Below are 26,206 nucleotides of genomic sequence, written 5' to 3' on the forward strand. Positions count from 1 at the left end.
CACAGCCTCGGAGCTGGCCTCCGAAGAGCAGGCAGAGTTGGAACGTGCCACGACGGGGACTTCTGAGAAGATTCCAAGTGAGGAGGTTCTGAGAAGATTCCAAGTGAGGAGGGCACAGTGACCACTGGCCTGCCGTGGGGCGTCAGGCGGGTACTGGGGGAGTGGCAGGTAACGCTGATTGGCAGCAGACAGCGAGGAGGTGGGGAGGGAGACTGATGCCAGCTGTAGGGGGTCCCTGGAAGGTGGTCGGGGTTGCAGATTTGCCCAAGGGGCTGACTGAGGCCAGGAGGTGGGGAGAGGTCCCTGAGAGGGGTGGAGGGAGGAGAGGACAGACAGAATCAGGGGAGGGGGTAGCAGAAGGGAGGGGGTAGCGGTGGGGGAGACCTAGGAGAAGGTGTGCGTTTACTCCAGGGCAGTGATTTTCCAGAAAGAAGGCGGTGGTCACCACGGTTGCTCAGAGATGTAAAGAGGGTGGTCTGGGAAGGTGTCTGCACCTGGGGCCTCTCTGACCTCTGGACAGCTGGCGGGGGAGGGGCAAGGGCGCTGATGGGGACACACCTGCCACAGTGTCCATGGCTCTTCCTGCCCATCTCAACTTCCAATGGCAGTTAAAAAAAAATATGTAGAATGACTAAGAGAGTAAATTCCCAGGCTCTTCAATTTTCAGAGGAGTAGCGTCACAAGGAGGTCCCTGTCCTAAGCCCAGCTCTGCCCCTTCCTAACCTTGGATTCTGAAAGGCTTACTCATCTGGAAAAGCGGGTTCAAGGTCCACCTGATGGGTTCTGCTGGGAAACGAAACAATTTACGTAAAACTCCCAGCAAGCTGTTTCTGCTTCGTAAATGCCCTCCTCCCTTCCTTTTCTCCCTCCAGGGCAAAGGAGCATTTCCGGGACGGAGGGTGGACGCTGACCAGATGCTTCCTGGGCATTCCTCTATCGTCCAGGGCATTCTGAAAGCTCAGACCTTGTCCTTGGAGCCCAGGCTGAGGCCAGCGGAGACTGTGTCACCTGGGTGGGGTGGAGAGTGGCCTTGACGTGTGTCCTCAGTGCCCTCTGCCCAGTGGACCAGTTGGTTAGTCCTGGCAGTGGTGACCTGAACAATCGGGGCCAAGAAACACATTCTTTTTTGTAATGTATGAAATTTAAATGATTTCTCTGTCCGTCTTGGTTGTGCATTGCAAACACGCACACTGGTCATGAAAACAAATGCCCGCCTGCTCTCAGGCCTGGGGAGGTCAGCAGTCCAAAGGGACTTGGGGTTCCTCGTTGACAAAAGGAGGGTTCGGGCCAGGTGCTTCCTGAGCACCCTTCTCCTGATGCTTTCAAGCAGCTTGGAAAACGACATCCATCACCTTGTATCCATGTGCCCAGGAGGCAAACACACCACACTCTGATTTGTTAGGTGTTTCCTTAGAAACATGTCAGCTCTTGGTCCTCTCAGCTCCATTGCCTTCCGTTAGTTACACTGTGATGACATCTGAGGAGCTAATCTATTTATTTTGTACACGGACCCAGAGATATTATGTATTTCTTGTGTTAATCCCAAATTATGTGGAGCCCCAGAGTACTATCTATTTGTTTATGTTCTCTATATAACGTGTTTCCCCGAAAATAAGACCTAGCTGGACCACTAGCTCTAATGCGTCTTTTGGAGCAAAAATTAATATGAGACTCGGTCTTATATTATCTTATGTAAGATTGTGTCCTATATTATCTTATGTAAGACCCGGTCTTATATCAAAATAAGACCGGGTCTTATAAATTTTTGCTCCAAAAGACGCATTAGAGCTGATGGTCCGGCTAGGTCTTATTTTCAGGGAAACACAGTATATTATTTATGTCAACCCCAGTTTACTACTTCTCTACTTACTACTTCAATTTATTTAGAGAGTAATGGACTAATTCTTGTCAGTCGGTCAAGTACTTCCTTAAGTCAAAGTAGAAGAATATTCCAAGAGTCCAAACTCTTCCTATCTGATTGTAAAGCAAATTAAACAAGGAGTGATTTCTATTTCAGAACTGTTGTCAGAGCACAAGCTGGCTGGAGTCCCCTCCTCTGTCTCTGCTGACGCAGGTCAGCCATATTAAAGTCACAAAAAATAAAAGTAAGCGTGAGAGCAGCAGCTGTCTCCGGTAGAGAGCCTGCCTTTCCAGCACCTCTCAGCGTACCCCAGAGCTCCAGTCCGAACGTCTGAAAGGCCAAGACTGAATCTCATTTGGCAGTTAAAAGTGGACTTCAGTGAGAACTGCACAGCCCCGATTCCTTAGATGCATGAAACACACTATCACTGACTCCCAAAGGGCGGGTTCGTTTAAGGACCTCATAGCAGAAGCCTGTGTGTAAGAGGCAAGCCACGACCTTAGCCCTTTGTCTAATTTGGGAAATTTTAATTGCAGGTGCCGCTTGGGCAATGTTATCTCTTCAGATGATTGTCGACAGAACGTTCCGCTAAGAATGTGAAGCAGGCACTCAGAGGTGCTCCCCGAGGAGTGCCTTTCGGGGTGCTCTGGGGTTCGCTATGGCCAGGAAACTAGCTTCACTCAAAATTCCTCGTGGGAAGAGTTAAGCCTCAGTGCATGCTGACAACACAGGAAGACACTGTCAAAGCAGCCGGTGGAGTACCCCTCGTTCTAGAAAAGGCACAGCAGGGCATGTGAAACCTTTACCTAGTGGCAAGATCCCGTACAGGGCGATGAGCTGTCTGACATCCAGGAGGGAAGGCATGGGTTCTATGGCTACCTGGCGAAGAGTGGTTCCCAGGTAGCTGTACTCACCTGGGAGAAAGGAAACAGAGGACAAATGAATGGGAAACTGTGTTGGTCTGAGCTGCACGATTTTGGCACTTGCAAAGTTAACACAGAATGAATTAAACATTTCTGAGCAAAAATAGTGGCATGAAGAGGGTCAGAAGAAGAACACACCTTTCCTCAGAGAAAGGTTTGAAGAAGAACTGCAGTTGTGGAAGTATTGGTGTGCTGGTGTAGTAACTGGGCTGAGTGTAGTAAGTATCAAGTACAGTAAGTATTACGTACTGTAGTAAGTGTGCTGAGAAGCATACGAACCCCATCGTGGTTCTGAAAATACCCTTTGAATATTGCATGTGTGAAGTGGGCCAAAATTCTGAAATGAGGGACATACAAATAAGACTACAATATAGAAGTTTTCTGTTGAATTTATATTCCAAGAGATTCTGTCTAACATTTACACAAACTTCAAAAATAAATGATTTAAGCTCGTCATGTGATATCTGTATTGGAGTGGTATAAAGCGGAACCTAAGGAAAGGACGGGTCTGAGTCTAATTTAGGATAAATAGAAGCATCTCTTTTTGAGGGTCATATTCATTTACATTTTTATCATTTTTAAAGGATCACCAAAGGAATAATACAGAAATAAATCTTTACAAGTTTAATTAGAAGGCATCAAAGGGCTTAATTGTAACTAGTCATAAATCTGAAGGGTTATTTTCTACCTAATTTAGATAAGGTCACCACGAAAATTAGTTTGGCTGTCTCCATTTGTCAAGAGGAGGGACCTTTCTGTGCTCATAAGGTTCTCTCTTTTATTCTACCTGATTCTGGAGGAAAAATATTTAATGATCGGTTTTTTCCCCCCTGATTCTTTCTTCCTATAACAAGTATGGAGCTTGCCGAGCTTTTGATGCTATATTTGTACGACAAATACATTTATGTGTGTACAAAAATACTACAAAAAATACACATGTGTATGTGTATGATATACTGAAAATATTGAAAGCTTTAAAGCATTTTGAAATGCGAAGAAAACTGGAATTAAAACCCAGGTATGATGACTGTTCAATTGTGTAGGGTGGCCCTTCAAAGCCTCCACGTGAAAAAGGCTGTCCTTGGCAAGGGCAGTGGCTACTGGTGGGGAGAATGACAGATAATGACAGCTTCTGCTATGGCTTCCAACCCCCACGCTTTTTAATGAGCAGGTAATAAACAGAACAGTGGTTAATTTCGCCTTCACTGAGAGTAGGAAGAGGTCCTGTAGACATCGTTAAATCCAGCGCTTATTGCGGTAAACATGACATTAGAGGTGATGTGAAAGTGATTCCCATTTCCCTGCTTAAGTAATTCCACATTAATATCCAATGCACCGTATCTGCTAGAACCGAATAGATTTTGTTTACACAAACTAGGTTAGGTTGAATTAATGGGTGTCGGTTCCGACGGAGTGAAGGACACAACTAGTCTGGGCTGTTTGCCACGTGACGAGATTCATTCTGAAAGCACGTTACTACGGTTTGTTCTTACAGAACACGGATGTCACCAGCCTGTTCCATCTACTCAGTCAGAACTCAGAAACTTCAGCATTCCCTGCGCCACCAGCTCTTCCACGAGGGAGGGAAGAGGGACATGGCAGCTGGAAAGATACTTGAGATAGAGGGTGTGAAAAAGGGCCAGGAGGTCTAGAGCAATGGAAGGAAAGGAGCAGAGGAGGTGTTATGGGGTGGATGGCGTCCCCTTTAAATTCCTGGGTGAAGTCTTAACCCCTAGTATCTCAGAATGTCACCTTATTTGAAAACAGGGTTGCTGCTGTTAAGATGAGGTCATCGAGGTGGGTAGTCCTTTAATAAAGGGGGTATTAGCACATGCCGAGGACTGCCAACAAACCACCAATGGACAAGAGGAGGGACGAAATGATGAGGTCAGTTTAGGCCACCGGAGCCTGAGGGCAGCTGGGCATCTGGGCCGGGAGGACTGATGGGTCCAGGCAGCAGGAGAGAGGAGGGGGCCAGCGGGAAGGAGTTCTGGGGCTGCAACAAAGGAACAGACGTTGCCTCAGCACCTGCAGAAGGAGCCAATCCTGCCGACACTTTGACCGTGGACTTTCGACCTCTAGAGCTGTGAGACAACATTTTTGCAGTGCAAGCCCCTCAGTATGTGGGACTAGTTACAGCGGCCCTCGCCCGCTACTAAAGAGTGAGTATGAAATGGAAGAGAATAGGAACATACAAAGCACAGTTAAAAAATCATGAGAAAAAAAAATTGAGAAATAAAGGTGGAATCAGCCTCTATGATTTCCTTCTACCTCACACAGCATTAAAAAGAGAATGCATATAAACAATTTATAAAAAATGCTGCTAGCTTCTTAAATAAGTTACTCAAAGAAAAGGGGTGAGAGGACACAGGCGGCCCCAAGAAGAGATGATGCTTGTTGGTCGTTGGGCCTCCCCTTCCCACAGCACAAGGATGTCCCTGGCCCTCCCCCAGAAGCTACAACGACTACACATGGCATCGTCTTCTAACGATGTGGATTGTGGCACATGCGAGATGATTACAGTCCAGGTGCACTGACTTGTTTATAAGACTTAAGGTGGACACAGGCTGCCCGGCTTCCAGAATGAGTCAACAGAGCGGCCCCAGGATACCTTTTTGTCCCATTTATACATTCCCAAGCTCCTGATGTTTTCATACATAAATACGTAAGTCACACCTTCGAATGTGAGATCTTTGGGAACCTGTTGAGTCTTCTCCTCTGTAGGGCAGGCTCTGAAAGCCAAGGAGAATGGGAGACTGACAGTGGCCTGGGTCATGTTCCCCCCAAATGCAGTTACTGGACCATGAGCGGGCTGGATCATTTAGGCGATTGTTAGTTTGTTTTTGGTCTTCCTTTATCTCCCTCTTAAACAGTGGCCAGCCCTCTCGGTGCTTCGTGCTTCTGTGACACGGACAGAGAAGGAAGCACACAGAGGCTCAAGAAGTCACAAGCCCTCTTACTGGCAAACCCGAGCCCACCCAAGGCCGGGAGAGCAACGGCAGGGACAATAGCTAGCTCTGTGCCAAGCACGCCTCACGGGCCCCATCTCCTAACTCGTTAAACATTCACAGCAATTTAATGAGGCAGTAGCTCTTCTTATCCTCATAACTGCGGAAACTGAGGCACAGACACCTTACATAAAGAACAAGCATCCTTTAGAAGGTAGGAAGGAGGAGACTTTTCCCAGCCTGGGAGAGAGAGCTGGTCAGTGGGTCCTTGAGCAGCGGGCGTCAGCCCTGTGGCCTGGAGGCATGGCAGGAAGGAGAGTGTTAAGAACAGGGCACTTTCCAGAGGCAGGTGGGAACCGTACAGCCTCCCTCTAGTTAGCTGGTCAGGAAAGGCTCCTCTCCTTTGGGAAGGCCACAGTGCCAGGCTGGAGAAGTGTCCCTGCAGCCTCGGGGCGGTCTGTTCCAGAATCAGAAATGGGCAGGGGAGCCAGCAATCAAGAGTTAAATGACTGCCCAGACATGAAAGCTCTCTTCCAGCTGGCTGCTCCTCTGTATCGGATCTCAAGATGGGGAGCCAAGAATGGGACTGAAATAGCCTCTGTATGGCACAGTTCTGCCAAGAAGACCAAACTTCTTAGACTGAGGAAGGATGAGGAAACATGTGCCAGGAGGAGATTCTATGGACAAGAAAAATAAAAAAGGCTGAATAAGGCTTTGAGGACAAACACAAAGTTTTCCTACAATTTGTGAGATAAACAGTTACACTCAGGGAAGATTGTCAGTGAGATTAGAGAACACCGACGGTACAAACGCTTAGTCAGATGACCTCTGGCGCAGGGCAGATGGCACCACTGGGAGAAACTGAGGCCAGTGATGCTGCTGCCTGCCAGGCAGAAGCTGCAGTCACGCTGCCATCACACAGGTGTGTGACTATGTGAGTGTGCGTGTGTGTATGCCAATGCGGCAATTTCCAGTTCATATTCAGTGTTACACGTGTTCATGGAACTTTCATATTCCATCTGTCATCTCCATTCTATACAGGCAGAATAGTAGTCTCCAAGGACACAAGGAATCATAGGCTATCATAATTTCTCATTTGTTTGATCGCACATTGCATGATACACACAATCTTATAACAAAGCCAATGCTATCAATACCACCTACAATAACTAAAAACGGGTAAGTTTTTTTGTGTGTGCTAATTCTTCCTCCCCCATTTCTGATGGTTGTGTTATATTCACTTTATCAGAACACATCCCCATTACCCATTACACGCACTCCCTCGTAGCCCTCACTGAGTTTTATAAGTCAGTATAGGCTGAGTGTTCCCAGCAGCCCTCGTGTTCCAGCCCTCGTCTGTCTAGTCATTTTTGGTTGTGTACAGCTCATTCTTAGTAGATTCTTCAGGAGGGGCTCATGGGGCAAATATCCTGAGTTCCTACATGTTTATAAGTTTGTGTTTGGTGTATTTGAAAATAAATCTGGCTGGGCACACAATCTTTGGATCTTATTTCCTGTCCTTAGGCATTTGAAATATATCATGCCATTTACTTCCGGTATAAAATATTGCTGTTGAAAAGTGTGATGATATTCTAACTTTTTCCCCATTATAAGCCATATTTTTGTTGCATGGATGACCATTTTTTGTTGCATAGATGAAAAAAAAAGATTTTTTCCCCTTTACTTTAAAGTCTGGTACTTTAATTAGACTATGTCATGGTGCTGGTCAGTTGGAATTGATGTCCTCAGGTACACAGAGATCTTTCATTCTGTGGTTTGCATTTCTGTTTCCATGAATAATAGTTCTTAGCATTTGCTCTGTTCCTTTGCTTTGGCTTTCTTTTCCAGGGGCTCATATTATTTGTGCGTTGGATCTTCTTTGCCTGCCTTTAGTATTTGTTACTTTCATTTACATCCTTTTTGTATGCAAATGAAGGCTATTTTATTGAGTGATCATCTATGTACTGGATAATGGCTAGAAAAACTGAGTTTCAGTACAGGCCACTATGTATAGGTAAGAGAGGTGGAGCTTTATTTCTTGGTCTCTTCTTCCTTGGATAGACTCTTGATGATTTCCTCCTTCTTGGCCTGGAGCCACTCTTCCCAGTGCTTGTGGCTTCCTTGGTCTTAGACCTACCTGGTCATCAAGAAGCTTCTTGCGAGCCTTGTCTGCCTTCTGCTTGTGGATGTGTTCTATGAAAATCTCTTTTTTCTTATCATGTTACCCTTCACTCTCAGGTATAGGCTGTGATACATGTGGTCGTCTATCTTCTTAGGTTCATGGTCTTCTGAGCCGTCGGCGAAGATTTCTCATCCTCCTCATCCAGGTTACCTTCTCAGGCATTGGAGCGCTGGTGGTACCCTTTTGCTTACCTCTGCCCATATCCCTGCCCTTCCTGTGGGCTGAGGTGTTTTTCTGGCATCGAGCTCGGGCTTCCAGGTGACCAGCATGTCTTTAATCAGCTCCCTAATCTGCTCATGGGGGTTGGCATTGGCGATGCCGTTGGTCTCGTTGGGTCCAGCCAGACCTTCTTTGTGTCACAGCGGAGGACACTGGATTAAAACCTTTACTGAAGCCTGAGAATACTCATGGCTTCAGCCACCGTGGTGAAAGGTAAGCCATTTGCATCTTTTTAATCTTGTTCTTTATTTTAGTTTTATTTAAAAAATTTCTGTCTTTCACATTTTATTTCTCTTGAAACATTACTTGTTGACTTCATTCATTATAATTTAGTTTTTTTCTAAAATAATTTCTCCCTTTATTTCTAATATTCCTTGAGTTTCTGAGTTTTTCTAATTCTATTTGATATATTTTACGTAGCTCCTATAATTTTATTAATGTACATTAGCCTGGTTTGAAAGAGTAGGTTTCAGTAAATGTGTGCTTTACTAGCATGACTTTTTGAGAGGTTAATTTGTTCCTTATTCTCTCTTTTTCTTAGAAACTTTGCATGGACTTTGACCTTGAACTTTCCCATTGTTTAAATTTATGTGAGTTAATATTCCTGTATTTTTAGAAGAAAGTTTGGTTCAGGATAGATTTTAAAATTTCATGGAGCCCCTGCTTATGTTGTTTTCATATATGTTACAAGTGTGCTGGCTTGTTTTTTCAGATGTCCTGGTTCTATTCTCCATCCCCAATTTTTTCTGGATCTTCTCTCTCTTTTCTCTTTACTGTCTTTGTCCTGCTCAATTGTAATTCTGGTCCACAGACTTTCTTCTCAGTATAGGTCACTTTTAAGAGTGAAGACAGGTTAGATTCCCGAGTGCCTACATGCCTTCTGATTTTATCCTTCTGCATCCCTGTGCAATTAAAGGGGCCCAGTGTCTCCTGCAGTTAGTACCTTGGCCCGCTGTACTTCCCACTGAGTGCTGACTGGTTATTTTGGAGTTCTTCTGTTCTGTGTTTCCAGTGGCTTGGATGTTGGTATTTGAGGGGAAACTTTGTCATTTTGTTTTGGTGTAAATGTCCACAGGTTTCTGTTTTTGCTATCTAGTTGCTCTATTTTTAAGAGAGGAGTTAGGAAGATCCACTGCCACTTTTCTAATTAAGGATCTTAACTGGAAAAAAATAAAAATAAAGACAACATGGAAAAGACCAAAGGGAGACAGCCCTTGTGGGCAATCTGATCATTTTGTTAGACTGGGACATTTTCACTTGAAGTCTTTCTAAATGGCTGACCCCATTCAGGTTGACTTTAGGCATCTTAAAGATACAGCCTGGACAGACAGAACACTGAGAAAGTCCAAGATAATGAGAAATCAATAAGAAGATGGAAATAGGTCCATTAGTTTTTCTGAGGCTCTCCCATGTGCCAGGTACCACACTAAGCAGTGGGAATCCACTCATGAACAAAACAGACATAATGTGGAAGGAGAAAGCCTTCTTGTGGAAGGACAAGAAGAGAACTCAGAGGTCCCAAGCACAAGAGGTTCTGTGAAAAATGTGATTTTTCCATATTAACAGAATCAACAAAACAGAATCAAAGGAATCCACAAGAAAATCCCATAATACTTGGACAAGAAACACATAAGATAAATATAAACCCAACACATTTCAATATATAGTCTGGCAAAATTCTTACACTGTTAGAAAATACAGAGGCTTGTCCAAGCCCTCAACAAGGAAATGTGGCTTCCTTTCAAGGGGATTAAAGTAATCATTTGTTTTGATCAAAGGGAAATGTCTGCATTCTTCCTCCCATAGGCCCACGTTGGGTCAATGTAAACATCAGAATGAATAAGATGAAAAGGGATTATAACACAATAAAAAAAAGAGAGAATCATTCGTCCACACTGATACGGCAACACTTTTCAAAGGAGGGAAATCTCTTTCTAGAAGAATGGTACCTAATAAATATGGAAGGGATGATAGAAAGAGAACACCCCATCTTACAACCACCACAACAATCATCCACGCAGGTGAAAATCATCAGCAATGCCGAGACCTTTCAGATGCCTGAAAACACACTCTCCAGACCCTCAAAGTACCTGACACCCACCCAAGATTATCCATTAATGACAAAGAGGAACACGAAACTTTACAAGAGGAAATCTGGGGAACAGCACCTTTGCCAGTGATTAAACTTAACATCAACAGAGATGGGACACAGTGGCATCATGTGTCCCCAGTGTGAAATGCCGAGGACACATTATCACCTGTGTAGTTTTCCTGTCAAAGATGTTTAACCTGAATCAAGTGATGAGAAAACCGTCAAACCAATTCAGTTGAAGGACAGTCTGTAAAACAGTTCAAACTATTTAAAAATGTCAACATTGTGAAAGACTGAAAAATGCTGGTAATTGTCCTGAATTAAGGGAGTGAAAAGCGACTAAAAAGATATGACCATCATATCCATGGTCTTTGACTGAATTTTGGATTGAGAAAGACAAATATTTATAAAAAACATTATTAGGATATTGGGGAAATTGACGAATAATTCAATTTTAGCTAATAGTATCATATTAATGTTGAATATTCTGAGTGTGATTATCTTCTTGTGGTTAGTAGGAGAATGTCCATGTCCATTATAGATGCAGGAAAGTGAAAATGATAGCTGATTACGGTGGTAGGATTATGAAAAGTTTTAAGCTTTAAGTGTGTTTTCAGGTCATCTTGTTTTTCAAAAAATAAAAGAAAAACACAGCAAATGTCCCCACTACCTTCTTCCCAACTACTTCCATGGTGGCCCCGTCTGGAAGGAACTCCTTCCAGGACAACTGAGCTGTGGAGGTACCAGGTGCTGCCCCCTAGGCATTTAGTTAAACATGATTCAGCTTGTGCCAGAAAGAACCTTCTAGTAGGTTCGAAAACCTGCTTCTACCACATTAGGGGAGACAGCTGGACCCATTTGTTCACAGTACAGACTAATTCAAATCGATTCAATCCAACATACACTACAAGCCACAATGGGCCAGGTTTTGGGTTGGACAAAACCACAAATGGAACATATTTCCAGCTGTTGGGACCTTAAAACTCAAGGGGTGACACATGTGCCACACACGTGCATTATTCTTTGTGTACTTTACCGATGTAATCGGAGAGGTTGACTTTCAGAGACTGGATCAGGAGCCCTTCCTCCACCAGCTCCTTGTACAGAGATTCAATGGACCTGGGGAAAGAGCGGCCATCGATTCCATGAGCACACACCCCAAAACCAGCAGCGTTTCTGTTCATCAGCGCAAATGCAGAGAACTTTAACCAGATCTATTTCAAAGTACATTTGTAAATAAATAGATTTTTGAGGCATTTCTACACTTTGGGGATAAATTAGGCGTTTTCAAAACAATACTTTCACTCATCCATGTGTATGTCTAGCTGATGTTTCCCATGAATAAGAATAGTTTCTTTGGGCATCTGAGATGAGCTATAATTCCTGCAGGCTGCCCTTTCATCAGTCTTCATGATGGCACAAATATGAATTAGAAATCACCCGATAATAGTAACTCAGTGGGCTCATAATCACATATTCAGTCAGCATCTGCAAACCGAGTACCTAGATCATTACTCCTTCATGAAATTGACGTTTCCTTTTAAGCCAATAGCATACTAGTTTAAAAGAAATATGCATAAAGAACAAAGACTTATAGGGGAAATAATTCTAACATGAAAGACAAAAATGTCTAACGCTGTGAGTGCGATGATTTTTTAGGAGAATGTTGTCCTTTTCCATAGTGTTTACACATGTCAAAACCACTCCTGCAAGAGGGCCTTGGGCGTATAGCCAGCACACGGGTAATTTATACTAATCGAGGGGTAAAAATGGAGATACCTACTATTCCACTTGATGAATGAAACTCCCAATAAAATCAACTAGGGCTTGGCTTGCAGGAATTCACATAGGTCAAGTTCAAATACTGTTTGGCATAATCCATTGAGATGGTGTGTCTTTTCCCTTTTCGTTTGTAGGAGCCTTATGCTTTGGTCCTACCCGAGTCTTTCTTTAGATTGAAGAATTGTAAACACAACTATATTTAAACAGCTCTGTGGCTGTTCTCTGATCCAGGTTAGTGTGATTAAAACAGACTCAAGACTATCAGTTAGGTTCAAGCCAAATGCCATTGAGATAAATGTTAATTCAATGATCAGTCTTTGACCGACTAGAATGTTATTCTACCAAACATATTTAAAATAGTGTATCCTCCACTCAGAAAAAAAAAAGTTTCAATTGTGATGGGATTTGGGATAACAGTATCTGACCTATATCAAGGAAATGTCAACTGTAGTATTCTAGCTTGAACACTGATTTATTATAAACACACCATATATGCATAAAATATTAACATAAAATAGAAGAAGATTCTCTAAAATAATCAAAACAATGTATTAAGAAGCCCCAAATAATATATTAAGATTCACTGGATCTTTCTAGTGAAATAAACTTTTGTCATGGAATACAACGTTTTCAACTTCAAAACCTCCTTGAACTTTAATGAAAATACTGGTGTTAAGGTTTATATTAACTTGGTGAGAGAAACGGAAGTTGTCTTTCAGTGTCTTGGCAGAACTAGCTCTAGTCTAGTGACACGAAGTCTTTAAAATTAAATTAAGAAGTCTAGGAATCAGATGACCAAGTATTTCTGTACTTTGGGGCATGAAAGTCAATAAAATACTACTGGTCTCTCTCCATGTCACTAGAGAATGGCTTGCAGTCCATTTCTGAGAGTTCAGCGGAAAAGAAGCACATGCCAAGAATACATTCAGCGTCTAATGGATGCTGTCCACCAGCTACACGTGTGTGGTCTGTACTGTTAAAGCAGCATTTTATTCAGTAAAGCGATACTTTTAATGCAAGAGAATACAAATGAGTGATTTTAACCTCATGGAGGGGTCATATTGGTAGCTGTGGTTCCAACTCTGGTTTGTCACTGGATAAGGCACGTAGTGAGATCTTCTCTCCTGAAAGACTACACTTGGTTTTGGAACTAATGTAAGGACAAAGGAGAAAAATGTCACAGAGAAGCTACTAAAAGACACCTGTGGCACGGTGAGTATGTGTGGGCTGGACCCTCCTCCAGGGAAGGGACCTGGTACCCCAGGTGGTGTCCGTGATGGGGGCAGGTGGATGGTGCCTCCCTCAGGAACTGGGCGCCTGAATCTCAGAATGCTTACCAGGCGCCTCTTAGCCAGCAGTCAGCCACAGCCCCTCGATTCTAAACCTTTCCCCACACAACAGAACCTTAAACGGGGAACCTGCAGCTCCTCCCTCTACGATCCCCCGTGGGAGCCTTTCCTCTGCAGAGCCAGAGCCCATGCCTTGTCGGGCTGTCTTTCCAGAGGTTGTTGGCTGGGCTCCTGGTGTGGGCACGAGCTCTGTTATGCTCTGGTCTCCTCTCCGCATGGACAGATCTTGGCTGGCTTCCTGTCTCATGGATCTTCTCTCAGAGTTTAGGAATGTACCACTGGGACCCGCGGGGAGCAAAACCCATGGGAAGAAAAGCATTCCTTCAAAATCATCTCTGATATTCATGTCTTAGGGATTCTAATTCAATTCCTTAAAAACCTGGGCACTATTTACTTCCAATGTTAAAAGCACTGAAGGGCCATTTCAGCCTAAAAAATAAATGAGGATTTAAAATTAATGATTAATATTGAAGTCCAGCCAATGAAGCTGGAGGAAATGGAATATCCCTCCATGAGCCTAAACCTCATCCTTTCCTTCAACAAGCTTCTAGAAGTGCTTGGTGGGCTGGGCCCCAGGATGTGAAGGTCACTATGAATTGTGTCTGCCCTCAGAGAACTCAGAGTTTTAGTATTCTCTCAAAAGTTTGATCAGGATGCTACGTCTTAAGAACCCCAAACATTTTAAGCCCTAAAACATGTCACGTGAACTGAGAAGTGATGGGGGCCTATGTCTGCCTTCTGGGCCCGCTGCCTTGGTGTCTTCCTGTGTAAGATGGTGCCTGTTGTACAGGACTGCACAGAGGCCCAGCACTTTCCCAGGACACTCCTGGAGCATGATGGGGGTGTGCTGTACCAGACAGGGGGCCCTGTGCCAGGCCACGGCCGAGGACTTACGCTATGGCCCATGCTCTCCTCTGGGGTGACCCCACCCCGCCACTTCTCACTCGCATTACAACAACACAAGGACACTCCTTACCTGTCAGCCGTCAGGTCCTTATCTTTCCCCCTTTTCTCTTTTTTGCCTTTCTTCTCTTTCAGTTCCTGGAAGACACGGAAATATCCAACAACTTAGAAAAAACCAGAAGGGGAGGAGCTCTGGAAATTAGCTAGGGAAGATGGATTTGGGCGGTGGTGCTCGGTGGGAAAGGAGAGGTGAGAAGTGAACCTTGGTACATGAATATGGAGTGGTGAGAAAGCAGTGTTTTCATGAAGGTGGGGATTGGCCTGGAAAGCCCTAAGTTGCTATGGGACATGTCCCCGGGTAGAGAGGAATAGAGGTCACCACTGCGAAACCCCGAGCATTCTGGTTATTTTCCTGGGCTCTGACACAGGATGCTATAAAGGGTGAGTGTCGTGTGTACAGGCCATCAATCTGCCTGTGACTTTGGTACCCAGTCACCTCTCTCTTCTAGCACCCGGCTCCAAATCTTTTAAAATAGGGCCGATAGCTTCACTGTTCTGTTTACAATTGCCAGAGCCCACAGGATGGAGTCAAAATTCCTCAGCACAGTGTATGAAGTGTTTCCAGCCTGGTAAGGCCTGCAAACGAAGGGAAGGCCTCCTTCCTTTCCTAGCTCATCTTCTGTCTCAGGCCTCCTCAGGCGGCTCATGACCACTGCCACACAGGACTTATCACTGGGCCCTTTTTTAATTCTCCATTCTCTCTCTCTCCTCCATGTTCACTTCCTCATTTATTCATTCTTTTTATTGCAGTATAAGTTATGTAAAGTGTATCTATGGACAGACTGATGAACTTCTACATTTACTTTTTACAGATAACCACCACCCAGTTCAAAACATAAGACGTATTTTCATCCCCCTGAACTCTCTCACCTGCTACTTTCCAGTCTGTAGGTGACAACCCCTCTTGCATCTCTGCAGATTTGTGTTGCCTGGAATCAGACACTATAAACCCTTTTATGTCCGGCTTCTTTCAATCAATATTCTGATTGCAAGATTCACGTCTGTGGTGGCACATAGCTATACTTCATTTTTGTTGTTCCGTTTTGTAAAAATTAATTTTTAAATCTTGAGATACTGGTAGAGTCACATGCATTTATAAGAAATAACACAGAGAGCTCCCGTGTACCCTTTGCCAGGTTTCTTCCAGTGGTGACATCTTGCGGAACTACTGGTCACAGTCAGAATACCAATAGTGACACTGACATACCCAAGACACAGCATTTCTGCCACCCAGAGGTCCCACACAGGCCCTTTGAGAGGCCCGCTCACTTCCCTGCCACGACCAGCCATCTTTCACCCCTGAAGCCGCTGATCTGTTCTCTATCTCTATAGTTTTGTCCTTTTGAGAATGTGATATCAACAGAATCATATAACTTTTTTGCTTTTCATGCATCGTAACTCTAGGGAAATTTGTACAGATTGTTTTATGTATCAATAGTTGATTCCTTTTGATTGCAGTTTACAGTTTTGGGCTATAATGAATTGATTAAAGTGCTATAAATCTCTCTTTCTCTCTCTCTCTCTCTCTCTCTCTCTCTCTCTTTCTCTCTCTCTCTCTCTCGCTCTCGCTCTCTCTCTCTCCATTCTTTTGAAATTAAAGCCATGAGTGCAGTTGCTGGGTTGTATGGTAACTGCATGTTTGTTTTTCAAGAAACGCCAAACTTTTTGCAGAGTAGTTAGTTATACCATTTTGTTTCCACCAATAATCTGTAAGTGATCTAGTTTCTCCCATCCTCTGGCAAATTTGTGTGGGCCTGTTTCTGGGCTCTGCGTTCTGTTCCATTGATCTATGTGTCCATTGCTCTACCAATACCACAGTCTTGATTACTGTAGCTGTACAATATGCTTTGAAATCTGGCAGATGGTCCTTTACACTTTACTCCTCTTTCTATAAACTCATTTAGCTATTCTAGTTCCACTGTCTTTCTACATACATTTCCACATAATCTTGCCTGTCTATCAACTAGCTTTCTGGGATTTTGGTAAGAAATTGTACATCCATGTGGAAGGAATTGGTGCCTTTACTATATTTTGTCTTCCAATCCATGAACATGGTATGTCTATATATTTAGATCATCTTTTATTTCTTTCATCAGTACTGTGTAGTTTTAGCATACAAATCCTATACATATTTTGTTTGATTTACACCTAAGTATTTCATTTTTGAATGATTTTAAATGATATCATTTTTGAATGATATTTTAAATTTTGGTGTACATCTGTTGCACAATTTTGGTGCACAATTGTATTGTTAGTATATAGCAATACAATTGATTTCTGTATGTTCACCTTGTATCCTACAAACTTGCTGAATGAAGCTAGGAGTTTCTAGGAGTTTCTCTGTAGATTCCTTGGGGTTTTCTGAATAGACAATCATGTCACCAAATTAAATATTTGGTAGAACTCTCCAGTGAAACCGTCTAGGCCTGGAAATTCCAGTTGGGGCACTGTTTTCGATACAAATTCAACTTCCTTAATAGCTGTAGGGTTAGTCGAACTATTTCATATTCGGTAAATTGTGGTAGTTTGTGTTTTGAAGGAAGTGAACCTGTTTTGTGTAAGTTGTCAAATCATGTGAGCATGGTAGTTTGTGGTGCTCCCTTAATATTCTTTTAATGCCTATAGTCAGTAGTGCTATCTTGTTTCATTCCTGATATTGGTCATTTGTGTCTTCTCTCTTTTTCCCTTTGTCAGTCTTACTAGAGGTTTATCAATTTTAATTATTTCAAAAAGCCAGCTCTGTTTCATTGATTTTTCTCTGTTTTTTTGTTTGTTTTCAGTTTCACTAATTTCTGCATCATTTTTATGATTTTCTTCTTTCTGCTCACTTTGTTTTCTTTGCTCGTCTTTTTTTAGGTCCTCAAGGTGGGAGCTTAGGTTACTGATTTGAGACTCTCCCAATTTTTCTGCTGCTGTGAGGGAAGTCCAGATAGATTCCCTGTGGTCTCAGGGCCTCACTACTGGTCAGCAGCGGTAAGTCATTATTCTCTGTTCTGGTCTCTGTATTCTTTGTTCTTTCTTTGCTCCAGTTTGGATTTCTTATTGACCTGTCATTGAATTTAACCTGATTCCATGCTCTCGTTAAACCTGTTAGAAGAGTTCTTAATTTCTGATACTGTATTTTTCAGTAGAACGTTTGTTTGTTTGTTTCTTTTTTTTATTATTAGTTTCAGGTGTACAAAACAATGTAATAGTTAGACATTTCACCCCTCACAAAGGGATAAGCCCCCTCCCCCAGTTTATTCCCCCTCTGACATCCTATATATCTACTATAATTCCATTGACTCTATTCCCTATGCTGTACTCCACATCCCATGACTATATATATATTAAATTATACTTGACATACAATATTATTCCGTTTTAGCCTCAGGTGTACACTACAGTGGTCAAGCATCTATACTGTCCATGAAGTGTTCTCCCTAATAAGACCATCTGACACCCTACAAAATCTTTACATTATTGATTATATTCCTCAAACTGTCTTTCATATCCCCATGGCAATCTTGTGGTTACCAATCTATTCTTTCTAATCCCTTCCCTTTCTCCCTCATCCCCACCCCCTCCCATCTAGCAACCATCAGTTTTTCCTCTATATTTCTGAGACTATTTCTGTTTACTTTGCTCATTTATTCAGTTCTTTAGAGTCCACATATAAGTGAGATCATATGGTATTTGTATTTCTCTGACTGACTTATTTCACTTAGCATAATGTTCTCTATGTCTATCCACAATGTTGCAAATGGTAAGATTTCATTCTTCTTTATGGCTGAGTAATACTCCATTGTATAAATGTACCATAGTTTCTTAATCAAGTTTCTACCATGGGCATTTTGGTTGTTTCCAAGTCTTGGCTATTGTAAATAGTGCTGCAATAAACATAGGGGTGCATATATTTTTTTGAATTAATGTTTTGGATTTCTCTGGATAGATACCTAAGAATGGAATTGCTGGATCATAAGGTAGTTCCATTTCTAGCTTCTTGAGATACCTCTATACTGATTTCCATAGTGGCTGCACCAATCTGCAATCCCACCAGCAGTGCACAAGGGACCCCTTTTCTCCACATCCTCGCCAGTACTTGTTGTTTGTTGATTTATTGATGATAGCCATTCTGACCAGAGTGAGGTGGTATCTCATTGTTATTTTTATTTGCATTTCTCTAATGATTAGTGAGGTTGAGCATTTTTTCATGTCTGGCCATCTCTATGTCCTCTTTAGAGAAATGTCTCTTTATGTCCTCTGCCAATTTTTTAATTGGGTTGTTTGTTTTTTTGTGTGTTGAGTTGAATGAGTGTTTTATAAATTTTGGATATTAACCCCTTATCAGATATATCATTGACAAGTATCTTCTCCCGTTCAGTTGGCTGCTTTTTTCTTTTATTGTTGGTTCCTTTGCTGTGAAAAAACTTTTAACTTTGATGTAATCCCATATGTTTATTTTTTCTTTTACTTCCCTTGCCCAAGGGGATATATCAGTAAAAATATTACTCAGGGTAATGTCTGCAAATTTACTCTCTATATTTTCTTCTAGGAGTTTTATGGTTTTGGGTCTTACATTTGAGTCTTTAATCCATTTTGAATTTGTTCTTGTAAGGAGGTGGTCAAGTTTCATTTTTTTGCATGTGTAAGTCCAGTTTTCCCAGCACCATTTATTAAATATACTGTCTTTATCCTGATGTAAATTCTTGCTTCCACTGTCATAGATTAAATGACCATATACAAATGGATTTATTTCTGGGCTCTCTATTCTGTTCCATTGATCTATGTGTCTGTTTTTATGCCAGTATCACACTGTTTTGATTACTGTAGCCTTGTAGTATGATTTGATGTCGGGTAGTGTGATACCTCCTACTTTGTTCTTATTTTTCAAGATTGCCATGGCTATTCGGGGTCTTTTATGGTTCCATATAAATTTTAGGATTATATGTTCTATTTCTGAGAAAAATGTCATTGGCAGTTTGAGAGGAATTGTGTTGAATCTATATATTGCCTTAGGTAATATTGACATTTTAACTATATTAATTCTTCCTATCCATGAAAATGGTATGTTTCCATTTATTTGTATCTTCTTTGATTTCTCTCTGCAGTGTCTTATAATTTTATGAGTACAGGTCTTTTACTTCTTTGGTTAAATTTATTCCTAGGCATTTTATTATTTTTGCAACAATTGCAAATGGGATTGATTTCTTGATTTCTCCTTCTGACAGTTTATTAGTGGTGTATACAAATGCAACTGATTTCTGAATATTAATTTTGTATCCTGCTACTTTACTAAATTCATCTCTCAGCTCTAATAGTTTTTTGGTTGAGTCTTTGGGGTTCTCTCTATATAGTATCATATCATCTGCATATAATGACAATTTTACTTCCTCCTTACCAATTTGGATGCCTTTTATTTCTTTTTCTTGTCTGATTGCTGTGGCTAGAACTTCCAGAACTATGTTGAATAAAGGTGGTGAAAGTGGGCAGCCTTGTCTTGTTCATTTGTTTCTTTTAAAATTAGATTCTAAGTTTCTGTTTAAATATGGCATTTGTGTTTTCATTCATATATGCTAGCACTCTGTGCTTGCTTCGGCAGCACTTATACTAAAATATATGCTAGCACTCTGGGGAATGCAAAAACTAGAGTCAGTGAAGACTCTTACCATCAGGATCTGCATTGTTTCTCCAGGTACCCTGATATCCTAAAAGTTTTTGTGATAACAACAAGGGGGAAACTCAAGAGAGAGGTGGCCTCTGAGAGACAGGGCCGAAGCTGTCATCATGGGGATGTCGGCTGATTAATGTAATGTAAATGGATTAATTTATAATGAGAAGTGTAATTGTCAAGAGAAACAGACCCTGTAGACTTCCCTCTTCTAGAAAAATCAACATGAAACTATAACAACTCATCAGAAGGTTGCTTGGTGAGCATGGAATCAGCAAGGGCGGTGGCTGGATGCTGTGACTCACTCCCGATACCACACTGTGACACCGAGATTGGTGCTTCCGACCAACTGGCTATAAATTGGAGGTTCCCATAAAGCTCTCCTAAGATTCCATTAATTTCTTAGAATGGCTCACAAAGTTCAGGGAAACAGTTATGTTTACCAGTATATTGAAGGATATTATAAAGGACAGAGACAAACAGCCAGAGGAAGAGATATGTAGGGCAAGGTCTGGGAGGGTCCCAAGTGCAGGAGCTTCTGTCCCCGTGAAGTTGGGGTATGTCATCCTCCTGGTATGTGGGTGCATTCACCATTCTGGAAGCTCTCCAAATTCCATACTGTTGGGATTTTTATGGAGGCCTCCTCACGTAGGCATGATCAATTGTATACTCCATTTCCAGCCCCTCTCCCCTCTCGAGGGAATGGGGGGTGTAGCCAAAAATTCAAAGCTTTTAATTATAGCTTGATCTTCCTGGTCACCAGCCCCCATCCAGGAGCCATGTAGGGGTTCACTCAGAGTTTCCTCATTAGAACAAGATGCTCCCAATGTGCTTATCCTTAGATATCTACAAGGGTTTCAGGAGCTCTGTACCAGAAACTGGGGCCAGAGACTAATATATGTATTTCCTACCATCTCATGGGCCCTAATAAGTGAACTTTGAATACTGGGATCCAACTGGCTATTCTAAACCACCATGAGATGGATGGTGCAATTTAAAATTCAATTCATCTGATTCCCTGCTTCATAAAGAACTTGCATATTGTACCCTTCCCATTTCCCTACAGGGAGAGATGGGGGGCATTTGGGGCACATGCACTGGCCCTTCCCACTGTTCTCATCCCTTGGGCCTGGGTAAGAGGAACCTGCAGTGATGAGAGGATGAGAGGTGGGGGAGGTTATTCCCAGACTGCTGAGTTTATCCCAGTTATGAGCCCACAACTCACAGGGCTAAATAGTGAAACAAGGTAGAGTCACAAAAGGCAGGCACTTCTCCTGAGGCCTTCTGGGGGCAGCCAGAGCCGGCCAGACAGCACTCCTGGACACAAGGCCGGATTCATGGTTTGTATTTGCCCTCGGCCTCAGCCCTCTGCACGCTCATTCACTACTCACATTTTTACCTCCTTTCTTCTTTCTTGTTTTGGCCGGAAGTTCCTTTTCTCTGTTCACAGCTAGTTTTAAGTTTTTCAGTTCCTGTCTCATCAACTCATCAACCTAGGTGAATACAAGACGTACCTTTTTTAAGTGACTCTGCATGCCTTGTGTTTTCTTTGTGACATTTAAACATAGCTTCAATTCTGGGCAGGTTATTAAGAGGAAATTGTAAAAATGCATCATCACCACAGTGAATGGTCTGTTGTTAGTACAAATAAATGTATTACCTGCACCCTGATCTCTGACTCCAGTTCTTTCCGTTTCTCTTCTTTGATCATTTCTCGGTCATAGTCCTGAGGGAAATTTCCTGACTCATCTTTATTCTTCCATATGTCTATGCTCCGGGAGGATAAGGAAAAGGAAAATGAAAATTTCCATCAACACACAGATTAACAAAAGCAGTTATTGCAATATAAAACACAAGTTTAATTTTCTATCCTATTGCATGGAATGAAAGTGAGTAACATATGCTGGAGATTGATGGGATTCATATATCCTTTTCTTCCACTTCCCAAATGGAAGAAATGTGCTGTATAATATCTAAGAAATAGAGAAGAAAACTGCTAATGTGAAAATAGCAAATAAAAAAGTATGATACAAAAAGTAGTCTCCTACATGATTATAACCATGTAAAAACCAACATATTAATTGTGGGATTATACAATTATACAGTTGTGGGGTGACTATTTTTGTAATATGTTTTATATTACTTCCATTATTTAAATGATTCAGTGTAATATGAAGGATGTTCTTGCTAGTTCCCCTCACCAGGAGTTTGCCTTGGCTCCCTATTAAAAGACAGCAGTGAACACACAAGTACCCATTGCCTCCCTGTAATCCAGCAGCTGTATTATTGCGTTACTTTTTGGATGTTTGAGAAGTCATGCATATCTTACACTTCCTTTTTGCCTCACCCCAGCAGTTAGGAGGATGGTGAGAGAAATGTGACCCTGGAGAAAATAAGGAGAATTCTGTATCGCAGGAATAAATGGAAATACAGTTCATTTCTCAGAAGGTGCACACATCCTGAGAAGGTTCATTTCTCGGGATGTGTGCTGAGGTACAGACCAACAGGATCATGGTAGTGGGACCTGGGGGGATCTCCCACGAGACACAAGATCACAGGTTTGGGAAAGGAAATCTCCTGGAATCTGTCCTCAGAATGTGATGGACATTTGTGGGAACCAAACCTGGCAACCACTGCCCGGCGTGGCCGCTTGACTGAGGACTCATTCTTAGGTAGTGACTCCCACCCCCTGGGAAGGCAACTGAGAGCCATGGGGCCCAGGCAGAGGCTGCCCCATCTCCGTCTGACTACAGCTGCGACTTGGGAGGACAGGGGGTCGTGTGGCCTGGGTGGCATGGGGTGGTGTGAGGAATGGGCTGGAGGATTCTCAACATGGTCTCCCCCACGAGCACAGCATGGGGGTCCTGAGACTGGCTGGGAGTATGGCCCTGATGCAGCCGATTCAGAAGGGAAGGTGTGGAGCTTAAACTCGACACAGAGAAAGTCATAGGCAGAAACCTTGTCTGGGTGCTACAGGGTCTCAACCATGAGGACTGAGGGTAGAAAAGGTACCTGGAGAGTCATGTAGGCAAACAAATGAGAAAGGAGATGGGAGCTACACGGGTGACAGAGGATTGAGGGTGGCAGAAGGAGAGAGGCGTGGAAGGACCGGGGACAAGGCAGGGTCCGATCTAGGAGAAGCTGCCGATCCTGGAGACACAGAGCAAAATGGCGAGGAGACTCTGTGCCCAACTGGCAAATGGGTGGCACAACCGTCTGCAGGGCCCTGGCCGTCTGACTCCTCTCTGCCCAGGCAGTGGAGCCTGGCGCCAGATCCACGGTTTGGGGTCAGGTGGGGCCTCCACTCGTATCAAGAATCTATCTCCCGAGGGAAGAGGAACCACGCAGGACATTGGCTGCTCTAGAAACAAGTGTGCCCAAAGGGCAGATACAAGTCAGCCAAGTAGCAGATGGAGGCCTGAGGGCCAGTGAGAGCGTCCTCTTAGAGTGAGGAGAGTCGGGACCCCACAGCATAGGACAAATGCAGGAAGGTGGTTCTGGGGACTCAGCTCCAGTTTCCCAAAAGTGTGGGTTGCACCTGCAAGCCATGGGCTGAAGGCCCTGACACTACTTCTGCTGGCTGACATGGAGATTTCTGGAAGCTGTTTGCTACACACAGGTCAGGCAGGCCCCCCTTCTTCCTGTGGGACTGTTGGTTCAGCAGAAGGGCTAGCCGGGGCACAGCCTGTCTGGAGTTGAGGTCCAGCAAGGGCTGTCAGGCTCACTGGCCTCCCACCAGCACAGCGAGGGCAGTGTGGCCTGGGCAGGGCTATGCCAGTTGCTGGCTGACCGTGGTCTGTGCCAGGAAGATAGAAAGAAGTTCAAGGGGCGTCATCACCCAGACAGGGCAGGTGACCAGCCTGGGAATGAGGTATGAAGACCAAGGCAGAGAAGACCCCAAAGAGGCTGATGGGGGGGCCACATGTGGCAGGAGTGGGAACACAAGAAACAGCTGGAAAGCCGGGGCTAAATTTTTAATATTTTAATGATATTATTATATCATTCCCATGAACAAGTGCCAGCCAGACAGCTCTTCCCGTTTGTTAGAGTCGGGGCATGAAAAACATGCATTGCTATAAATTGTGTCTATTATTACCGCATTGGTGTGAAAAATGCCTTAAGTCATAAATATTTGAGTTTATTCTTTGCCCTGAGCCCCCCAGAAAGTGAATTTGTGGTTATGTGGAAGTGTGTGCACATCAAAGACAGCTAGTTTGTGCTGGTTCAGTACATTTGCGGAAACGCATATAAGTTTAAACTGGGGAAAGCTTTGAAATGTAGGAATAATATAATGCTTCTTTTTAGGTGTATAAAATTGTAAGCTTTCCCCCTAAAAATACCATAAAAGATTTACATGTCTGCTATTTATTAATAGTAAATATACTATTAACTAATAACAATGACTAATGAAAATGTACTATTTACTAATAACGACTCTTTTCTAACACATTTCCTCCTTGTATGATGACTAAATCTTCTCCAACAGCAAAACTCACGGGTCTCATGATGTATCTTAAAGCAAAACTAATTGAAGTTACTTCGTTTTCCCCCCAGATAGATTTACCCCGGTCGGACGCTGTCCATTTACTAGTGAAAGGAACACGGACGACTCAACAGAGGGAAGCCACGATGTGAGTAGTGACAGAAAAGCCGCTGCACCTCGAAACCTTTCCCTCCTGGCGTTGTGAGTGTATTTCACAAGCAGAGCAGAGCCGACCGCAGCCCTGGGCCGTTCACACGGACTCCGTTTCCCTCTGAGACTTTGCTTTTCACATGACACTTTTGCACAGGGCACTTCTCAATCCCTTCAGGAATTCCACGGACATTTATAAATGCAGGAAGCTATTCATGGCCCTCAAAGGGCAACCCCTGCCCCACTCTCCCCTACAGCAGAGAATAAGCCTTTATCCTGACTGTGAAAAGCAGGCCACCACACTTTCACACGTTGGAGGGGTGACAGGGAGGGGGCTTCATCCCAGTGATTAAAATGCTAATGTTTCATTTGAAAAGAAAAACCTCTGATTTTTAAGAAAAGAGTTCTGAGACATGACATCCAATTCCTTCAAATCACCGAAGACCCGGCTGATAACGCACGAAACAGCACAACCTTGAAGTAAGGAAATGACTCGTCCCGGTTCCTGTTCCCGAGGGACAACTGCGTGGGTTTTTAGCCTTAATAGAAACAGATATTACACAAAAGGGTAATAGTCTCCAGGGCTTTCCTAGGGGGGGTCAGTGGTTGTAAGACTTGGCTTCCCGTGGGAACATTAGATGTCCCCAAAATTAATTTTTGCATTTATCAAAATAATGCATGCACGTTGTAGTCAAGTCAGAGAGCATTAAAAGATTACAATGCAAAATTATCTGTCTGCCTTCCAGGAAACTGCGCAATGACATTCATTCCCACGTTTGCTCATTCATTCATTCATTCGTTCATTCATTCATTAAGAAAATGCACTGAACAAATCCAGATAGATGTGTCAATGTGATTTACTCATACATTATCTAATTTATGACCACTTTTTCATAAATTATTAAATTCATGACTTTTTTGAGCCCGATTACAGGCGGGGCACTGCTGTCAGAGGGGGACGATAGATAGCTGGCCTGTCCTCGTGGATCTGGCGTCTGCTGCAGGAACAGAGTGAACACACACAGAAGCCAGACGGAGGTAAGTCAACAGGGTCAGGGGTGGGGCACAGGGTCAGGCGGGGAGACTCTTATCCCACGTGTGTCTCAGGAAAGGCATGCAGGGACAAGCATTCCAGGCAAAAGGAATGGAAAGTACGTAGGCCCGAGGAACAGGTCTGGGAGTGATTCACTCGTGGGAGGAACAGCACAGAGCCCGCGAGAGCGGGGACGTGACTTTGCTACCCATGAGCTTTGAGCTGTTTCTCTGCTCTCCTCGTGTCTAAGTAACATGCTTACATTGTTACTTGTTCATTTACCAGTTTTGGACACGAGCTCCTGGCTGCCCATTACAGTAGGTGAGGATTTTGCTCTCTCCCACCTTCCTTCCTTTCTCCATTGTTTTTTTCTACATAGTTCCATCAGAGGAGAAGGGAGCCAGGCCTTCCAAGCCCTGGGGGAGATTGTCACCTGAGTGTGAGTGGTGGAGCACAATATCTAGGTGTATGTGGCACCTAAGGCTTCCCTGTGGAAGCCCCTTCTCAGGACATCCTGGAGGATGGGCTCCACCAAAACGAGGGCGTGACAGTCAGGAAAGGCAAAGGGAGA

At 43.3% G+C, this 26,206-nt stretch overlaps 1 protein-coding gene and 1 pseudogene across 3 annotated transcripts in view; both read right to left on the reverse strand.

The window, feature by feature from the left end:
* Positions 1-26,206, reverse strand: part of DRC11 (dynein regulatory complex subunit 11) — a 133,028-nt gene that overhangs the window by 29,000 nt on the left and 77,822 nt on the right. Inside the window, exons 10-14 of one of the 2 annotated variants that reach the window (XM_081051928.1) lie at positions 21,630-21,736; positions 21,361-21,462; positions 14,333-14,397; positions 11,262-11,344; positions 2,668-2,775 (exon numbers count right to left, since the gene is read on the reverse strand). In XM_081051928.1, coding sequence (XP_080908054.1) covers positions 2,668-2,775; positions 11,262-11,344; positions 14,333-14,397; positions 21,361-21,462; positions 21,630-21,736 — 465 coding nt within the window. The remainder of the gene's footprint in view (positions 1-2,667; positions 2,776-11,261; positions 11,345-14,332; positions 14,398-21,360; positions 21,463-21,629; positions 21,737-26,206) is intronic. The other variant, XM_081051929.1, reaches the window with a different exon arrangement.
* LOC308499020 (large ribosomal subunit protein eL19-like) lies at positions 7,764-9,419 on the reverse strand (annotated as a pseudogene). Its single transcript has 2 exons — positions 9,415-9,419; positions 7,764-8,285 (listed from the first exon to the last, which is right to left on the reverse strand). The product of its transcript is annotated as a large ribosomal subunit protein eL19-like (transcript).

This window comes from Rhinolophus hipposideros (genome assembly GCF_964194185.1).
Source record: "Rhinolophus hipposideros genome assembly, chromosome: 6".
Classification (NCBI taxonomy): domain Eukaryota; kingdom Metazoa; phylum Chordata; class Mammalia; order Chiroptera; family Rhinolophidae; genus Rhinolophus; species Rhinolophus hipposideros.